The 17,345-nt window shown below is 26.6% G+C and overlaps 1 protein-coding gene across 2 annotated transcripts in view; it reads left to right on the top strand.

Annotated features, from left to right (window-relative positions):
* Positions 1 to 17,345, top strand: part of LOC129962429 (E3 ubiquitin-protein ligase RBBP6-like) — a 52,403-nt gene that overhangs the window by 14,041 nt on the left and 21,017 nt on the right. For both annotated transcript variants that reach the window (XM_056076197.1, XM_056076198.1), the window contains exons 3-6: positions 11,863 to 11,950; positions 12,038 to 12,071; positions 12,178 to 12,216; positions 16,132 to 16,220. In XM_056076197.1, the coding sequence (XP_055932172.1) occupies positions 11,863 to 11,950; positions 12,038 to 12,071; positions 12,178 to 12,216; positions 16,132 to 16,220 (250 nt within the window). The remainder of the gene's footprint in view (positions 1 to 11,862; positions 11,951 to 12,037; positions 12,072 to 12,177; positions 12,217 to 16,131; positions 16,221 to 17,345) is intronic.

Below are 17,345 nucleotides of genomic sequence, written 5' to 3' on the forward strand. Positions count from 1 at the left end.
ACCTTTTGGAAATTAATGAAAACCTTATTTTAATATTTGTTTGATTTATATTTTTAAAAGATTGAACTTGCTGCTAGAATTTAATCTACAAAAGTAAAGGAATGTGATCATGATTAGCTTATGGCTAAATGTTTCCTTTGTTCATAAGAAATGGTGCAAGCTATGATTTTGCCAAAGATCCATCTTATACACAATTAACATTTTATATAAACCTACAGAAGAAATGTTTGATATATAGCAGTTGTACAGCTTTATAGAGTGTCGTGTTGTTTCATATATAGCCTTGCCACCCTTTGATAGCTCAGTTTTATTAGATCTGTCTCTATCACTTTTACTGTTTCTAGACATTTTGTTCCCGTGTTCAGTGTATAATTATAAAATTGGCTTGGCCATACTGAAATTATATTTTAATGTGAGAAAGACAAATAACTTAAAGTTGCTTTATTAATCAGTATTAAAAATTATTTTTAAAATTTCTGCCTAATTTTCTGTTGGAAGTTTGATTGTTTCATTATTGTAGTCATTATTAACTCATACACCATAGACCACTTTTGCTTTTCGGGTTAAAGGAAAGCATTTTTATACAGAATAAAATTCTTGCATCAATAATCAAATAAAATTTGGATAAAAATAATTTTCACGTTTTTTTTAAAAATAAAATTTAAACTGCTTTCTTTATTTGTTGCATTTTTTAAATAATTAGCATTTTTATTAAAATTTCCATTTTTTTTTTTTTTTTTTTTTTTTTTTTTTTTTTTACTTTCTTATAGCACATGTAATTTTTATTTCATATATTGCTGATATTTAGGCTTATGCTTTCTGAACTTGCTGTTTGTATTTATTCCTTCATAATAAAATTTTTATAGTTTGTAATAGTGTATGCAATATTCAGTAGTATTAAAAAAAGGGTTTACTATTAATGTTATAGGTATTATAATAATTTCCTCTGGGCAGAAATGGTATTTGACTCTCAAATATGTGAATCTATCCAATTTTTCGCATTTCTTTTTAAATATAAAACTTGTCTTGTGATATACATATTAGTTTTCATTTAGAATTATATTCTAATGAAATTCTAGTTATTTTTTCTATTAAGCTCTTACAGCAATCTGGAATCTTGATTATTATTACATAGAGAAGTTTTAGAAATTTTATTAAAATATAATAAACACTTTGTGAACTTTACATTGCAAAATGATTTTTGATAAGTTTTACTGGCTTTGTGAAACCTGAAGTTTCCAAAACCATTTTCTGAAGGCCAGATCAAGCTCATCATCAATGAGAATGGGTAAGCTTTCTTAATTGCTTATTAATTTTAAATGACTGTTGGGTTAAGAAGATTAATTTTTTTTTCAAATTTTTTTCAATATTACTTGTTATTTCTTTTTGTAGTACATTAAAAAGACAAGGTTTATTTTTTTTAAAAAGTGATTTTTTCCCCCCTGATTTATTTTTGTGTTTCTAATGTTTTTACCATTTGATCACAAAATACGTGAATTTTATTGTTTTGAAGTTATTAAAAAAATTTGAAAAAGTGTTTGAAAACACTTAATTTTAATGTGTAGAAATGAGTTTGTATAAATGTGATTTATTTGTACTTTTGAGGTGTTTTGAAATATGATGTTTCGACACATTAGATCGTAAATTAAATCTTTTAAAAATTAATTTTACCTCAACACGATTTTAGAGTAAATTAAATTTTATTTTATGTTTAAGCTTTGTTTTGTTTTTTGTAAGAGAAAAAAAAAACCCAGGCATAAGTTTAGACAAAAATTTGATAAATGTTTAAAAAAAAGCTTTAGAAAAATGTTCTAATACTTTTGGGAATGCTGTTTTTCAATATAATTAATATAATTATATATAATAACATTCAGTATATTCCTCAATATAATTACTTTCAAGGAAATACATAGTAGTTTGCATAGGCATGGTAAGTAGTTCCAAATATATCAAATAGTTGCCATTATTTTCTTGCTAATTAAAAAGTAAAAATATTAGAGATATTAGAGACATCTTCTATTCTATAATTTGTGTCTGGCATATGGTAGAATTTAAACATCCTATTAGAAAAATTTCAAAGAAATTAACCTGATTTGTTTATTAGTAATTCTTCTTGGGTCCTATGTGCAATTGGTATATACTTTATGCGAAATGTTCATTTTATAAATTAAGAATATTCAAGAATCCACTTATGCCATTTTTAAGCAAATGTTTGTGAAAATGCTAGCTATTCATCATGATTTAGTGGTGTTTAGATCTTCAGCTTTTTTTAAAATGGGGATTAAAGTGTTAATAAAAAAAAAAAAACATTTCTCCCATGTTAATCATTGCAATGTAATATATTCTTAATAATATATTATTCATTGAAATGTTACTTTACATTAGTCCTTTTAGTTCAATATTTTAATGCTTTCATATTGCATTTTCTCATTATTGAAATATATTTAATGTTAGTAGTTAACATTGACTGCAAATGCATGTGGTTGTGAAAATAATCAGTTTTAATAGTATTGTTTTCTGAGTTTCTTAAATGCTCGTAGTTAAGAGCTCTTTATTATTTTTGATTATTTATAACGCTTTATTATTTACTTAGTTACAGCAGCATTTATAATAAAGATGGTTTTAAAAAAAATGTGTGACGTGGAAGCTAGAATGTCTTAATATATGTTCATATTTAAAAAGTCAGCAAGATGAATCATATATCCATGAAGATATTTGAAGAAATTGCTGTAAACTCATAGATTGGTAGAAAATATACGGTTTTCATAAATATAGAAAATAAACATGATTGAGAAGGGGCACAATTCGATGTTCTGTTTCGTATAAAAGTTATAAATTCTTCAACACAGTGCAATTAATGTAATGAAATTTCTTCTTACTGGTTGTGTTTATATGCTAGAGGCATTTAGAAAAGTTAAAGGAGATTGTTAAAAAACCAGCTTGAGACTAAAAATAATTTGTATGTATTTGTAGTGATTATTTTATGACAGCTTGGGGTTTTTTTTTTTATCTCAAGAAATATCAAATGCTTTGTATGTTTTCCCATTTTTTACTTTCTAGATAACTTAAAATTAAATCGATTTAAATCTTATATATTCTCTCTCAAAATATTTCTCTTAAATAATCCTGTAGTTACTCTGATGAATAATTTATCAGTTGATAAGATTTTTTTAAACTGACTTCTGCCGTACGATGCAGTTCATGCTAAACACAGGATTCAAAATTTAAGTTCAAAATTAAGTAAAAAAACGCAAGGCTTAGTGGCATCATCTTGCCTAGGACCCATCCCTTTCTTTTCTATTTTATCAAAGCAACCTTATAAATTACATCACATTAGCCAACTTTAATTAATTTCATTTAATAACTGAATTATTTTGGTGTGTGCAAGGAAAGGTTAAATGTGTGTTAGTATTGTACAAGTCTGCTGGTATATTTATAATTTAATTGTTTTACTGTTTCTCGAAAATTGATTTAATTGATGTAAAAAAACTGACAATGCAGTTATAATTCTAAGATGTCTAGCTCATTGATTTCCCAATTAAATTCTCAACTTGAGAAATGTTGATTTGGCTATGCTAACAAGGTTTTATTAAAAAGTGCCAGGGAGTTTTTTAATTCTTAAGAGCTCTGATTATTAGAGGATTCTCTCTTGTTACAGAACTATTAAAAAGAATTATTAAAGCAATTTTTCTTGCTTAATGGACATAGCTAGTATAAAGGAAATTAGCTTCTTTTACTGTGACATTAATTATTTTCTGTTCATCACATTTAAAATATTCTTTAAAAGGAAGATATGGATAATTCTTAAATTAGTAAAATTCTAGAAATCATAATCCAGATCTAAGTTCGAAATTTAGAACAAAGGATTAAGCCATGAATATGATACAATGTTAATTTTGAGTATTGATGGCACATGCTCAGTGCAAATTGTCATACTAATGCACACATCCTTGTCTAACTCTTTACTATATGTATATGTGAAAAATGTATATATATTTAAGAGAGAAGGAATCTGTTTTTGATGAGTGTCATTCACTACTGACTGTTTATGTATTTGAATAATTTATAGATTTTATCTGTTATTTCACTTCACTAAATTTTACTGAGTTTTTAATGTATTTCTAACTATAAGAATGACTGGCTTTGAATTGTTCACATTTTTAAATAAAAGCATAATACCTTGGTGTGCTCAGTGAGTTAATTCTCTTTTCCTTTATTAATTAAATTTTTCCCATTGTTTTTAAAAATTTTTTGAACATTTCTATATGTTCTAAAATATGTTATTTACTCTTTTGCAAAAGTAACAAGCATAATTTGACTTTATGTTTAAAGCATGCATGATTGATTTTTTTTCTTTCTTTTTTACTGATGAAAAAGTATTGCATCTCAACTATTTGTTGATTATTGGCTAGATTTACTAAATTTTAATCTATTTTAAGATTTTGTTAATGAAGTAATAAAAAGAAAGGTTTTTAATATTACTGTAAAGATGCAGTTGATTTAGATTAAGGAGTTTTTTGTAGTTGTATGATATAATAAATTTCAAAATGACTGAGGGGTTCATGTAAAAATTTAATTTAAATATTTGTAGTATTTTAATTTTACATATAAAGCCCTTTTTTTGTTATTAAAGTAAGTACTTATAAGAAAAATAAAGATTAAAATTTAAAATTATATAAGCAATATTGATATCCAAGCATTTTGATTGAAAAATTTAGTAACTGCTTTCGAAATTCTGTGATTATTATGGAATCCCCTCTTCATGTATTAATGTTGTTACTTCATGCAATCACAAAATAAATAAATAAAATGTTTGATAAGTTATCAGAAAATGTTATTTTTCGTTTGACTGCATCATTCTTGAAAACATTCTTAGCAGCATTTATGAATAAATGAATGTAAGTGCACATAAACAAAAGTAAATTATTTAATTTGTGTGTATGTGTGTGTGTGTGGGGGGGGGATTTTTACTATTAGTGCTATCATCTTTGACAATACTTTGGAATTCATGAGACATTAAAAATGAAGTCTTGGGTTTTCTTATATCAGCAGAACCTCCACGATTTTGTCTGACATGATTCTTGGAATATTATTTCTCATTTGGCTCTTTGCTTAAATAAGATTGAAAGGACATGTGACATGCTAGTCAGTTAAAACTTAATAATTAGACAATATTTTTATCTTTCTTATTTTAAATTGGGAAGAAATGTTTCAGCTAATAATTCAAGGATGGCAAGGAATTTTAATTCTTGAAAGTGTTTTTGAGAACTTGCTATGTTTTAAATATTCTCCAGAACTGAATAAATTGCATAAAATATTCAGTCATAAAAACGATCTTTTCTTTTCAGTTATGCATCAGTTTTTTTTCAGTGATTGTCTGAAACAGTATTATTAGTAAATACATGGAAAAAAACAAACCCCAAAATAACAAATTATTTTCTACTTTAAGTATTAAAATTTGAGCTTTGTGTGGGTGTATTACAACTACTTGTTTGCCAAATCTTGTCGATGTAATTGTAATTGTTTTTTCAAGATGCCACATGCGCCTCTTTTGTAAATATACATAATATGCTTCATTAGAATTTTTATCATCATTGATTTGGGCTGTCCCAACTGCTGTACCATTAGATAATTAGGATTTCATCCTTTCCTCTTTGCTCTAATTATCTAGTTCTTTGCTTTACTTCCTTAACTTTATAAGTCACTACCAGTATCACAGGTAGATTTATGCTCATAAAGAAAACCTAGTAGTTGAAAGAGATTACATACCTTATTTTCTGTAAATTGGGGTGGAGGAGAAAAGGAACATTTTCTTGTTAATCAAAGTATCTAATTTTTAAAGATATTTGAGATTTCCTCTTTCATTTATTATAAAAGAAAAAGGCATTAAAAGAAAATTCGATTTGTTATTTGAAAAAAATAAGAAGCTTCATGTTATTATTTTTCATCATTAATTGGTAGGAGAGCATTTAAAAGCAATGTTTATGTTTTAATGCCATGGGTTATTATGGATGGAAATTGAAACATATTCAGTGAACATATTTATGGAAAGAGAAAAATACAGTAAACAGCTGATGTTGAAAATCTGTTTTAAAAAGAAGCATTGGAGCTATTAATAAATATGGAGTTATGAGATGGCTAGGTAACTTTCTATTTAAATAATATTTTATTTTTTGAAACTGGAAAGTGCTAGCAGTAAAATGTCTACTGTATTATCAAGGAATTTGAAAGCTAATTGAAATAGAAGTTTGTATTTGTATATTAAGAAATATAATATATGTATGTATATGATGTTTGAGTGTTAGCTTTCAATGACATTCCATGTACTAAATTAAAAATCTGTGACTTAATGTGATAAGGGGATATATATAAAACATCACTAATGCTATTTTTTTTAACTAAGTGAAATTCACTGAATAAGAAATGCAGCCATTAGGGGAGGTATTTTTCTTTCGCCTCCCCCCAAAAAAAGAATCCTTATCAATTACTTCAAGGTATAAAGTTCCTGACTGAAGTTGTAAATGATTTTTTAGTTGAAACAGATTTTTGGATTAAATGTAATTTTCTGATAAATTTTGAGATCATTTTCATATTTTGTTTGTACAGTTATACTGCTATTGCTTCAAATATTGTTTATCAGATTACATTATAAGTATTTTAATTCAAACTAAACTAATTGTAGTATGCAATTTTTTCATATCCAAAATCTGTGTATAAATTTTATTTTAAAAGCATATCATCTATTTAAAACTATAGAGCTTTAAAGGGGGAGGGGGAGAAAAATATACATTAAATTTTTTTTTCTGGATAAATATTTAAATCTTACAAACATTTTTGTACTGTTTTTACTCAACAATGTACAACCAATTACTGATGCCTTGTAATACTGATTTATGGAACTACTGATGAATACTGTTTGTCGGCTTGATTGAACTATCATTTAATAAATAAATATATTTAATCATGTTGAGTGAAGTATTATATACAATTTTATGTAATTTAGGGAAAATCAAAAACATTTTGAAACTTATTGGGATTTTCTCTTTATTATAAATTTTGATTTCCTTGTATGTTCCTTTCTTCTTTTTTTTTTTTTTTCCTTCCTCCATGTTTAATAAATTATACATCTACTGGATTTTAGATTGGCACTGTAATATCATGCGATATAACTTTCGTTAAATGTCTACTTTAATATAGATTTTTTTTTTTTTTTTTTTTTTTTGCTGTGCCATGAAACATAATTGATTGCTTATGAATATGTCTCAAGCTAAATCTTATAGACATTATAAATAGCAAGTGATTTTAATGGTGTATATATAATTAAGATTAGAAATGCCTTTCATTGAAAGCAAAGATCATGATACATAATCTGTTTTAACATTCTGGCAAGGGATAAAATATGAACCTCCAATAAAGAACTTTTTATTTCCATGTTGCCTGAGAATAACATAGTATACCAATTTTAAAGGGATAAATATTATATAGGCTTTAAGCTTCAAATTGCCAATGTCTGAATTTGTTTATTCTTTTTAGGAGTAAAAAGTAGTCTTTGACTGAAGGGGCTCAATAATGGATTAATTTCAAAGTTCATAGTTAAGTGTTTGTGTACAACTCTTACTTGTTACTTGAATTTATAAATTTGAAGATGTATGTAAAAATATGTTGAAGATACAATGTGGAGAAATAAGGACTCAATACCACTAGATTTAATGTTTGCCTGTTAAAGGCAACATAAAAATTAGTTTATAGAGCAATGAGTTTTGATTTTTTGGCCATTGCTTTTATTTGAAAAATATTTTAGACTAATTTTTTTAGCTTTTGTCGATTATGCTAATGGTCTGTAGAATTTACTCTTACAGTGTTTGGAATTTTACTGACATGGAAAGATATTATCAACATGTAAACTTACAGGCTGATCATTTGCATCTTTATGTTTACAAGACTTAGTACAAGTAAAGATTTCCTAACTAGTTTACTGTTTTTTTTTTAATAATAATTTTAAATTCTTACTTTAGAAATTGAAATTTTTTAAAGTAATTAATTGTTAATATCTGATAGAATAATGAATTTTTTATTTGGATAAATTGTTTTCTTTAAATTTAGTAATTTAAGGAAAATATTTTGAATACGTAAATTTTTTTTTCCCATACAGATTACCTACTTTGAAGCAGAACATAAAAATTGAGGGTGTTAGGAATTTATTAATAACTGACAACTTTTCAGGACTTTTTTTGGGGGGGGGGGCAGACGATTATGTTAATTTCTTATTTCCATGTTTTATTATCTAATTGGCATGTTTCTGAAATTGCATTGCTGGGAGTCATCATTTCATATTTAAATAAAAACTAATCATGCAAGAGAAAAAAAGGGGGGGGGGGGAAGAGCATTAAGAATAGCATGGAAGATGATCAAAATTGACATGTTATCCAAAATGTTTTTGGAAACTTAGGATGCATTGGATCTTAATTACATAAGAAATATTACATGAAAGTCTGGTTTATAATATTTTCATTTTAGAAGAAATATTCTGTATCTGACTGCTAAAAAGTTAATAGTTGCAACATGTTTAGAGTTATAAAATTGAAATAGTTTAAAATCATGCTTTGTCTAAAGCTGTCTGCTCTGCTATAATGAAAACTTATCCAAGTTAAGTTTTTGTAAAAGACCTGCAACTATTGACGAGGAAACATTTAATAAAGTTCATATATTAAAAAAATAATAATCTTGCTTATTTTTCTTTTTGTTTGCATACTGAGTATTTATATTTGATCATTTTATATTGAATCATTTGAGCATTCTTCATTTCATCTACGTGTGACAATACATGTAAAAAAAATCAGTATAAAAGCTTGTAATTTATTTTACATTATTTATTTCTTAATAAAAATGATGAATTCTTGTTAGTTATTATTTTATAGTTTTCAATGACTATGATATCTATGCTTCATCTTACAGCTGCCATCAAGCTTTAATATAAAAATTAGACCAGTTTACAATCACACCAGTATGCAGTCATGGGCTAAATGAATACATTTTATTGAATCATAGTATGAACGGATATTTTTTTGTAACCTGAAGCCTTTCATTTTATAGTCTTTATTCACATTCAAAAACATGGAATTAAATAAAAAACATTGTAAGGTGTTTTTTCCCCCCATTTTTAATAATGTCTTTTATTAGTGTGTAACACAGTGCCATAGATTAAATTTTGTGTTATTGATTGACAGTTGTTTAGATTTTGAAAATATCTCATTAGTTGCTATTTAATTTCTTAAACAGAACAGACTAAACTCGAATGCCGTTTGCCACCTAAATTCAACTGAGATTTTCATCATGTAGGTTTTTGATAAATATATATTGATGGAAAAAACAAACAAAACTATTTTAAAACTTTTTTCCCCTGAAATTTGTAAGTGTGGATGATTTAAAAAAAAATGTTTTGATTGTCCTCCCTGCTCCGAAATGTTAACATTTTAATAAATGTTTTGAGAATTTAAAATGTATTAAATCAATTATTATAATGTGTATTTAATATAATTTTGATTTGAAATTCAGGAGGTCCTTTTATCTGTTATTTTGCCATAAATTTTATTTCTTATTTTATTCAGTTTATATAGCAAAATTATTACTTTTTTTAAGAACTGAATTCATTATTCGTGTATGAATTTATCTTATGATTTATTAAATTATGAATTTATTCTATGATTTTTTTTATTTGATTAGGCTTTTTATTAAAGGAAAAATGTAACAAAATGCATCTCAGATAAAATTGATGGAATGTTTAGGATTTCTTTATTTTTTTTATTTCGCATAAACCCATTTTGTTTAAATATCTTTCTGTATATGTAATGACAGAAAAGTATTATATTAATAACTGTACTTTATCCTTTGATGTAAATCCATCCAGATTTAAAATATTCTATTGAGAATCGGTCTCTTCCCACCTCTTGCTGTACTTATCATCTTCAAAAAAACAACTTGTAAATCAGAGGGTAGAAAATATTCAGCGTGCTTATATATATATATATATATATATATATATATATATATATATATATATATATATAATATTTGCAGACAAGTGGCCAACAAGAAGTTCGATTCATTTTTTCTCGGGAGGGCATAGTTGTTAGCCTATGGGTTGATGGTGGGTAGCTATGGGTTCCTATTGGCTGATGGTGGAAACTTCCGTTCACACTAGAATACAAGCAAAAAGTATTAAAGTTTTTTTGCTCAGTGCTTCTTATTGAGAGGTTCTTATAGAGGTTTCATTGATGCAAATATTTATTTAGAAAAGAGGATCTTGAATATTATTGGAAAGAAGGGTATGATGTTAGAAATTTTTATCCTTGCTTTTGAATCTGGAGAGTTGTATTAGTATCCACTTTTGAGAGTAAAAATTAATTTTAATTTTGAAATTTAGTTTTAAAAAATGGATTTGGATTGGGAAATAAAAGAAAATTTTAGGTTTAAGTAATATGGCCTAATTTAAGGTATACATGAAATAAAGATTTAAAATAGATGAGGAAATATTATGTATATATAATAAATGTAATTGATATTTTAAAATCTTAATTAATTTCCTAATTTTTTTCTTAAATTAGCCCATGTTATTTTGCGACTCATTCCACTCTTTTTAATTATTTCTAACATGTACTCTAAAAAATTGCTGATTCCGTTGTTTCCCTGCTGCGAGTGAAGAGATAAAAATTCCTAACACCTACATACTTTTTTTAAGGATACATATGATATTCTTTCCTAAGTTTACATTTGTCGAAGAAATCCGTATGAAAATCTCTTAGTAAAATCAAAGAAGGAAAAAATTTATGCCACTTTGCTCTTATGACTACATGGTATAATAAATTAATTTGAAACACACATACACAATTATATTAATATAAATATTTAATCCATGTAAGAATGTGAGAAGGAAGTCTGTTTGATTTATTTCAGGAAATATTTGAAAGAAATAATAATTGGAAAAGCTGGCTTTAAGGATGAACAGGGAGCTGAATTTTAGTAAATGAGAAAATAAAGTATATATTGTATTGTATGCAAAATTTCAAACATCACTTTGTACAAAAAAATTAGTGTATTCCCAATTTTTATTGCATTTTTTTTATCATTTATACCATTCACTGTCATCTACGAGATATTTTGTAGTAAGTGTGTGTACCAAAACTGCCAGCTACGAGATATCTCGTAGTTTGCGCTGCAATTTTAGATTGGCCTAGACACCCAGGGCAAGGCACTCTAATTTTGCTTGGCAGTGAATGGGTTAAATTGTAACTGGTTTGTACTTTTAATTTTTTATTTTGTTAGTATATTTGGATAAAATCCAGAAAAATATTGCCAAATTATCAGAAAATTTGTATAAATTACATATTAAATTAATCATAAGTCAGTAGCTAATATGGAATTTAAATGTAAAATAGAATGTGAAAACAAGGAGTCAATACATTAATTGCTCATTATGGGAAGAAATCAATATGGATCGCATAAAGAATTGCGGCATCCAATTCAACAGTTAATGAAAAGGTATTGTCTTCACTCCAGTGCAATTGTCGACAAATCTAGGAGGATGGAAAAGGAGATGCAAAACTGAGATATAATATAAATAATTTAAAGTCGAATTTCATTGTAAGCCAAGGTAAACCAAATATGGAGAGACAAATTAGAGAAATTTAAAGATATTATCTATATATTAAATATTTTTTTGAGTTATTTTTCTACAAAATATTTTTCACATATAATTTTCATGGAAAGCATTATTTCATTATCTGATTTTGTTGGTTACTTGATTTTTTTTTAATCTTTTGAAATGAAATATGATTAAATGAAAATAAAATTTTCTTTCATTAGTTTATGACAATGATGATATGTTAGTGCCAAAAAATACTTCAGTCATTGTGGCTAGGGTACCTGTCCAAGGAGGAACTAAGAAAAGCTGGTAAATATAATATTTATTTGTAGCATTTACTTTAATATATATTTGTATAATGAATGATGTATTTATTATTGATTTTATTTTATTTAGGGATAAGCCTGATCTTCCTCTTCCCATTGATGATGTAAGTTACAGAAATAAGTATAATTATATATTTTGATTTGTTTTGGAGATTTCATTTATTGTGAATATCATTTTTGTGTGTACTAAAATATTGTATTTTTTAATAGGATGATATGGGCCATATACGATATGATAGAATTGCCAAGGTATGTAGACATGTTCAGAACATTTTCAATTTATATATATATATATATATATATATATATATATATATATATATATAAAGTAACCAATCTAAAGTAAGAAAAAGTTTGAAAACGAAACTAAAATGAAAACGAAACAAAACAGTTTCGAAATCGCAACTAAAATTTATTACCTATTTAAACTAAAACCAAAAAGGAACTTCATAGTATTTAGAGAGCGCAATTGCAGCTACTTCTAAAACACAGATGAATTGATACAAAAGTATTAGAATCAAGTTAATAGGAAAAACAAAAATCAAATAAAAATTAAACCAAAAAAATTATTAAAAAATATTAAAAAAGAATCCGGCCTGAAGACTTTTTCAAGGGTCACCCTCAGGCAGGGATTCAAATAAAGGGATTTTTTCTGTGAGGACATACAGACATTAAGTCTAATAATGATTCCTCGTGACCCGAAAATCCCCCGAAATTATGCTCAAGAGATATACCATTTTAACAGAAAGGAAATACAAAATAACAAATTAGAAAAAAACCACAAAGTAAAAACAGGAAATCACAATCGATTGTTTAAAGTTTCCTTCACTATTGGATGGTATGTGCTGGCCTTTTCGTTTTTAATTTTAATTTTAATGCTGTTTTTGTTTTTATTGTTATTGTTTTTACTTTGTGGTTTTTTTCTAATTTGTTATTTTGTATTTCCTTTCTGTTAAAATGGTATATCTCTTGAGCATAATTTCGGGGGACTTTCGGGTCACGAGGAATCATTATTAGACTTAATGTCTGTATGTCCTCACAGAAAAAATCCCTTTATTTGAATCCCTGCCTGAGGGTGACCCTTGAAAAAGTCTTCAGGCCGGATTCTTTTTTAATAATTTTTTGGTTTAATTTTTATTTGATTTTTGTTTTTCCTATTAACTTGATTCTAATACTTTTGTATATATATATATATATATATATATATATATATATATATATATATATATATATAATGATTTCTTATTCAAACAAAAACCAAAAAAAGAACAGGTAAAGCAGCATAGTATTTAGAGACTGCAAATGCAGCTACTTCTAAAACAGAGATGAATTGAGACAAAAGTAAAAAAAAAAAAAATAACCAAAAAACCAAACCAAATATATATATATATATAAAATTTGAAATCTATAACCTGAAAAATTAAGTAAATCAAATTCAAGTATTTCCTAACTGGTATGATGTAGCAATTTGGAGATTCAGTACAATTTCAAATTATGTCTTCTTAATCTGTCCTTGGTTTAAAGAAGTGGCTAGTTGCATCTGAAAACAATCTTAATGTATCTTCAAATAAGTGCATTAATTTAAACTAAATTAGAAATTCTGTTACTGTATAATACCACACTAAAAGAAAATGTTACTTTAGATTTTAAAAAAATATAATGAAATAATTAACTCAAAAATAAAAACTTAAATAATAGTAGAAGCTATTATAAAATTCAGATAACTTAATCAGTATTTTGATATCCAGTATGCTTTATTCTTAAGTAATTATTAAGTATTTAAGTTGAAAGATAAAGGATTCAAGTACACTTGTATTTTTCAGATAACTACTAAGTCTTGTAATATTAATGTGTCAGTCATTTAATACCCAGAAAACCCTTATGTGCTATTTTGACAGATTAGATACTTCCAAAATGACCGATCATAATATTGAAAAGTTTTCTTAGAAGTATCTAAATGTGCTGACTCTAATGCAGCTAAGTAGTAGAGGGTGGTGTGAATTATTAAAGAGATTCCGTATGTTGTCAGTGGAATTTAATTTGGGAGCAAAGTCAGAGCCTGAGGGAAATACCATGAATTTGACCTGATGCTTTTGGCACTAGCTACATGCAGCTTTAGTTGTCCTATCTGTCACTTATGCTGAAAGATGTCATCTATCCGAGGAAAAACCCATCAGAAAGTAAGGTTGTATGTGTTCTTCAAGGATAAAGGAATACTAGCAATTGTTTATAAAGCTTCCATAATTTATAAGAGGACCGATCATAGTACTACCTTGTAGTTGTCTGCAAATTGATGGAGTATGTTTGTTCTTTAATATTTGTCCCATCAAATAGAAATAAATTTTTTTTAATTCATTAGAAAAGGAAACTGCTATTCCCTGAATGTCAGTTGTCATTACTACCATGCAGGTGTCTACTTTCCTGACTAACTGGCAATAGGATAGGAGCAGCAACCATCTTGTTTTTAATTGTTAGCACCATAGCAAGGTTTCTTGATTATTTGAGCTGCAAGTTGTTACAGTGATTGGAAGAAATTGATTTGTGATTGTACCATTTTTGATAATCTTGAGTAATAGCAGCACACAGACATTGCAGTTTTGGAAATGATGCGTTCATCATTCCTTTTTCAAATTAAAAAAAATATATATATATTTAACAGGAATCATTGCTCGTAGCATACTGTATATGTACCATAAACTCACTGTTTATGTCTGCTTTTAGTTAAGTGAATCTGTGAAAGGTTACTTTGTATTGCATATTATATTGAATTTTATTCCTCTGCAAAACATCTATTCTGAAAAGCAAGAAGGGTTTCGTTATTAAAGAAAAGCATTTTTTTTTTTTTTGCTTAGTTTCTAATTAGAAACTTAATAATAAAAAATAATTTTTAGAGCTACTAACAACAAGAAACTTTGTGCCACAAACAGTTTTTATAGTTGGTCACTTCACTCAAAATATTTACGGAATCACATGAAATATCATAGACAGTAAATAAAATTGTCTATTATCTCCTTAATTTTTTTTTTTCTGTAAGCAATTGCAGTAAAGTAAAAGTAATGTAACAAAATAATTGGATGCATTCTGGAGCTAATGAATTACTGTTATTTTCAGGTGAATAATAAGATTTGTTAAAGAATGCTTGTTTTGGCATTGATTTTAATTTTAGAAAACAGTTATATAAAATTACAGTAATGAAATGTAGATATTCATTTCCCCCTTTATAATATTTTTTTCATTCATATTCTTTTTATTCTGATATTTTTATTCTGGGATATTTTCTTTTTAATCTGTTTTGGCATCTTTGAGTGTTTTCCTTTGTCTTCATAATACTGTAATTTCAAAAAATATTTTTTAGTTTCATTTTCTGTCCATAGCAATTTGTATTGGGGGGGGGGGAGGTGTGAAATCATCTGCTTTAGATCCATCATATATGAAAACAAATATTTTAAAGCTAATAATGTAAACAAACAGATGCTACATTTAAGATTTTTGTAGAGGATTGTCTGCATATATAAAATTATACAAATATACATTGAAATTTCTCATAGCAACATTCATTTTTGAAGTCATGAATATCAATTTTAATTTATATACCATGATTACATTGAGAGATTTAACATTTTCTGCAAGGAGGTTTTTTTCATATATAAATGTGTAAGATTTAGATATTCTCTTGACTCAGCAATAGTATTTTTTGTGACACTTCAGATTCATGCAATCTATTCCTGCATAGCAAAGTATTTAAAATGAAAGTTTCTGTCAGAAGTTTGATTCATTTCTGCCAGGAAATGTGAAAGAATATTGAAGTTTTTATTTAATTGCATCTAAACCAGAATTCCGATAGTGACAAAACAAAATGCTTGTTTTACAAAATGATTCAAGGGCAAATTTTGATTTGCATAATATCAAACTGAGAAAAGAGGGAAAAGACTTCTATGAAGAAAAACAGCATTTACTTTGAAAATATCTTTATTACTGAGGATATAAAATATTGTTATTTAAATCAAATTCTTTTCAAACATGAATGTTGTTGTTTATTGTCAATTAACTTGACTTTGAGTTTAGAAAACTGATATTATATTTTGTCATAATCAAAATTTTGCTCTTTGCAATGTTGATATATTCTTATTTATTTAATTTGATATAAATGTCTTATTTTTTTAGAATGCTGATCTAGTCAATGCCAATACTTCTGAAGAAGATAAAGTAAAAGCAATGATTACACAGTCCAGCCAAGAATATGATCCTTCGAAGTAAGTCATAGCTCTTAATAGAAAGTGTTCATTAAATTATTTGTTTTAATCATTGAAATGGGGTATTTTTAATTTCTTGATTCTATGATATTGGCAATGGTATACTAAAGTATTAGAAAAATATGTATACATGGGAAAGGAGAAAACAGCTCCATGTTTTCATGTTAAATTTTTTTGATTGAATTATTCCATAGGTTGTGCACCCAGAGGTAGTTAATTTTATCAAAAATTAAAAAAGGGCACTTTTTATGCTATAACTATTTTGTGATTTAATTTTGAGATTTATTTTTGTCGTCTTGCCAATGAGTGCACTGAAATTTATTGAATACTGAGCAATTATGAATCCTTAAACTTTGTTAATATTTCCTCAAAACAAATAGAATATAAACGAGGGTTTTGAAAATGATTCATTTAAATATGTTGTCTTGCTTTCAGATCTCCATTTCCATATTTTCCTTGGGATATGTGTGGAAATACTAATAGAGATTTTAATTTGCCATTAAAGTTCTTCTAATATTCAGAAGTCTGCATTTTTAGAAAGTTGGAAAAAGTTTGCTCTTAAATTTTGCTATTATTGAATGTAACACAGGGTGCATTGGGCTTAAATTTGAAAACTGTAAATGCATTAAAGGTGTTTAATTTTGTAAAAAAACCCTTAAAAAGCACTTATATTTCTCAAGAAGTGCAAAGAAAGCTTTTTGGGGAGTGCTAATATATATTAAGATAATACTTAATGATTTTTGCCTACATCCTCTTCAACAATGTTCATTGTTGTTTAATGAAATATTGGGAAATTTATCCCGAAGGGACAGTACAAAATGTGTACTATGTTATACTTCTTGTGGCTTCGAAAAATGTTTGAACTTCAGTAGAATATAAAAATGTTTAAATAATTGGTTTTAGTTATGTCTGATAAATGGTCCAGTGAGTGGAAAATAAGAAACAAAAAGGATGAATTTGGTGAGCCAAAGAGATATGTTGAGCATGCCCTAAAAGCACTTATTGTGAAGCCTCTTTTAGTTCGTTACACATTTGATCACTGTTCTCGTCAATATATTGTTTTGGAACAATCTCAAACAACCTGTGTAAATGAATTTTATTGTTCTATATTGAATCACAATTATG

The sequence above is a fragment of the Argiope bruennichi genome, chromosome 2 (genome assembly GCF_947563725.1).
Source record: "Argiope bruennichi chromosome 2, qqArgBrue1.1, whole genome shotgun sequence".
Taxonomy (NCBI): domain Eukaryota; kingdom Metazoa; phylum Arthropoda; class Arachnida; order Araneae; family Araneidae; genus Argiope; species Argiope bruennichi.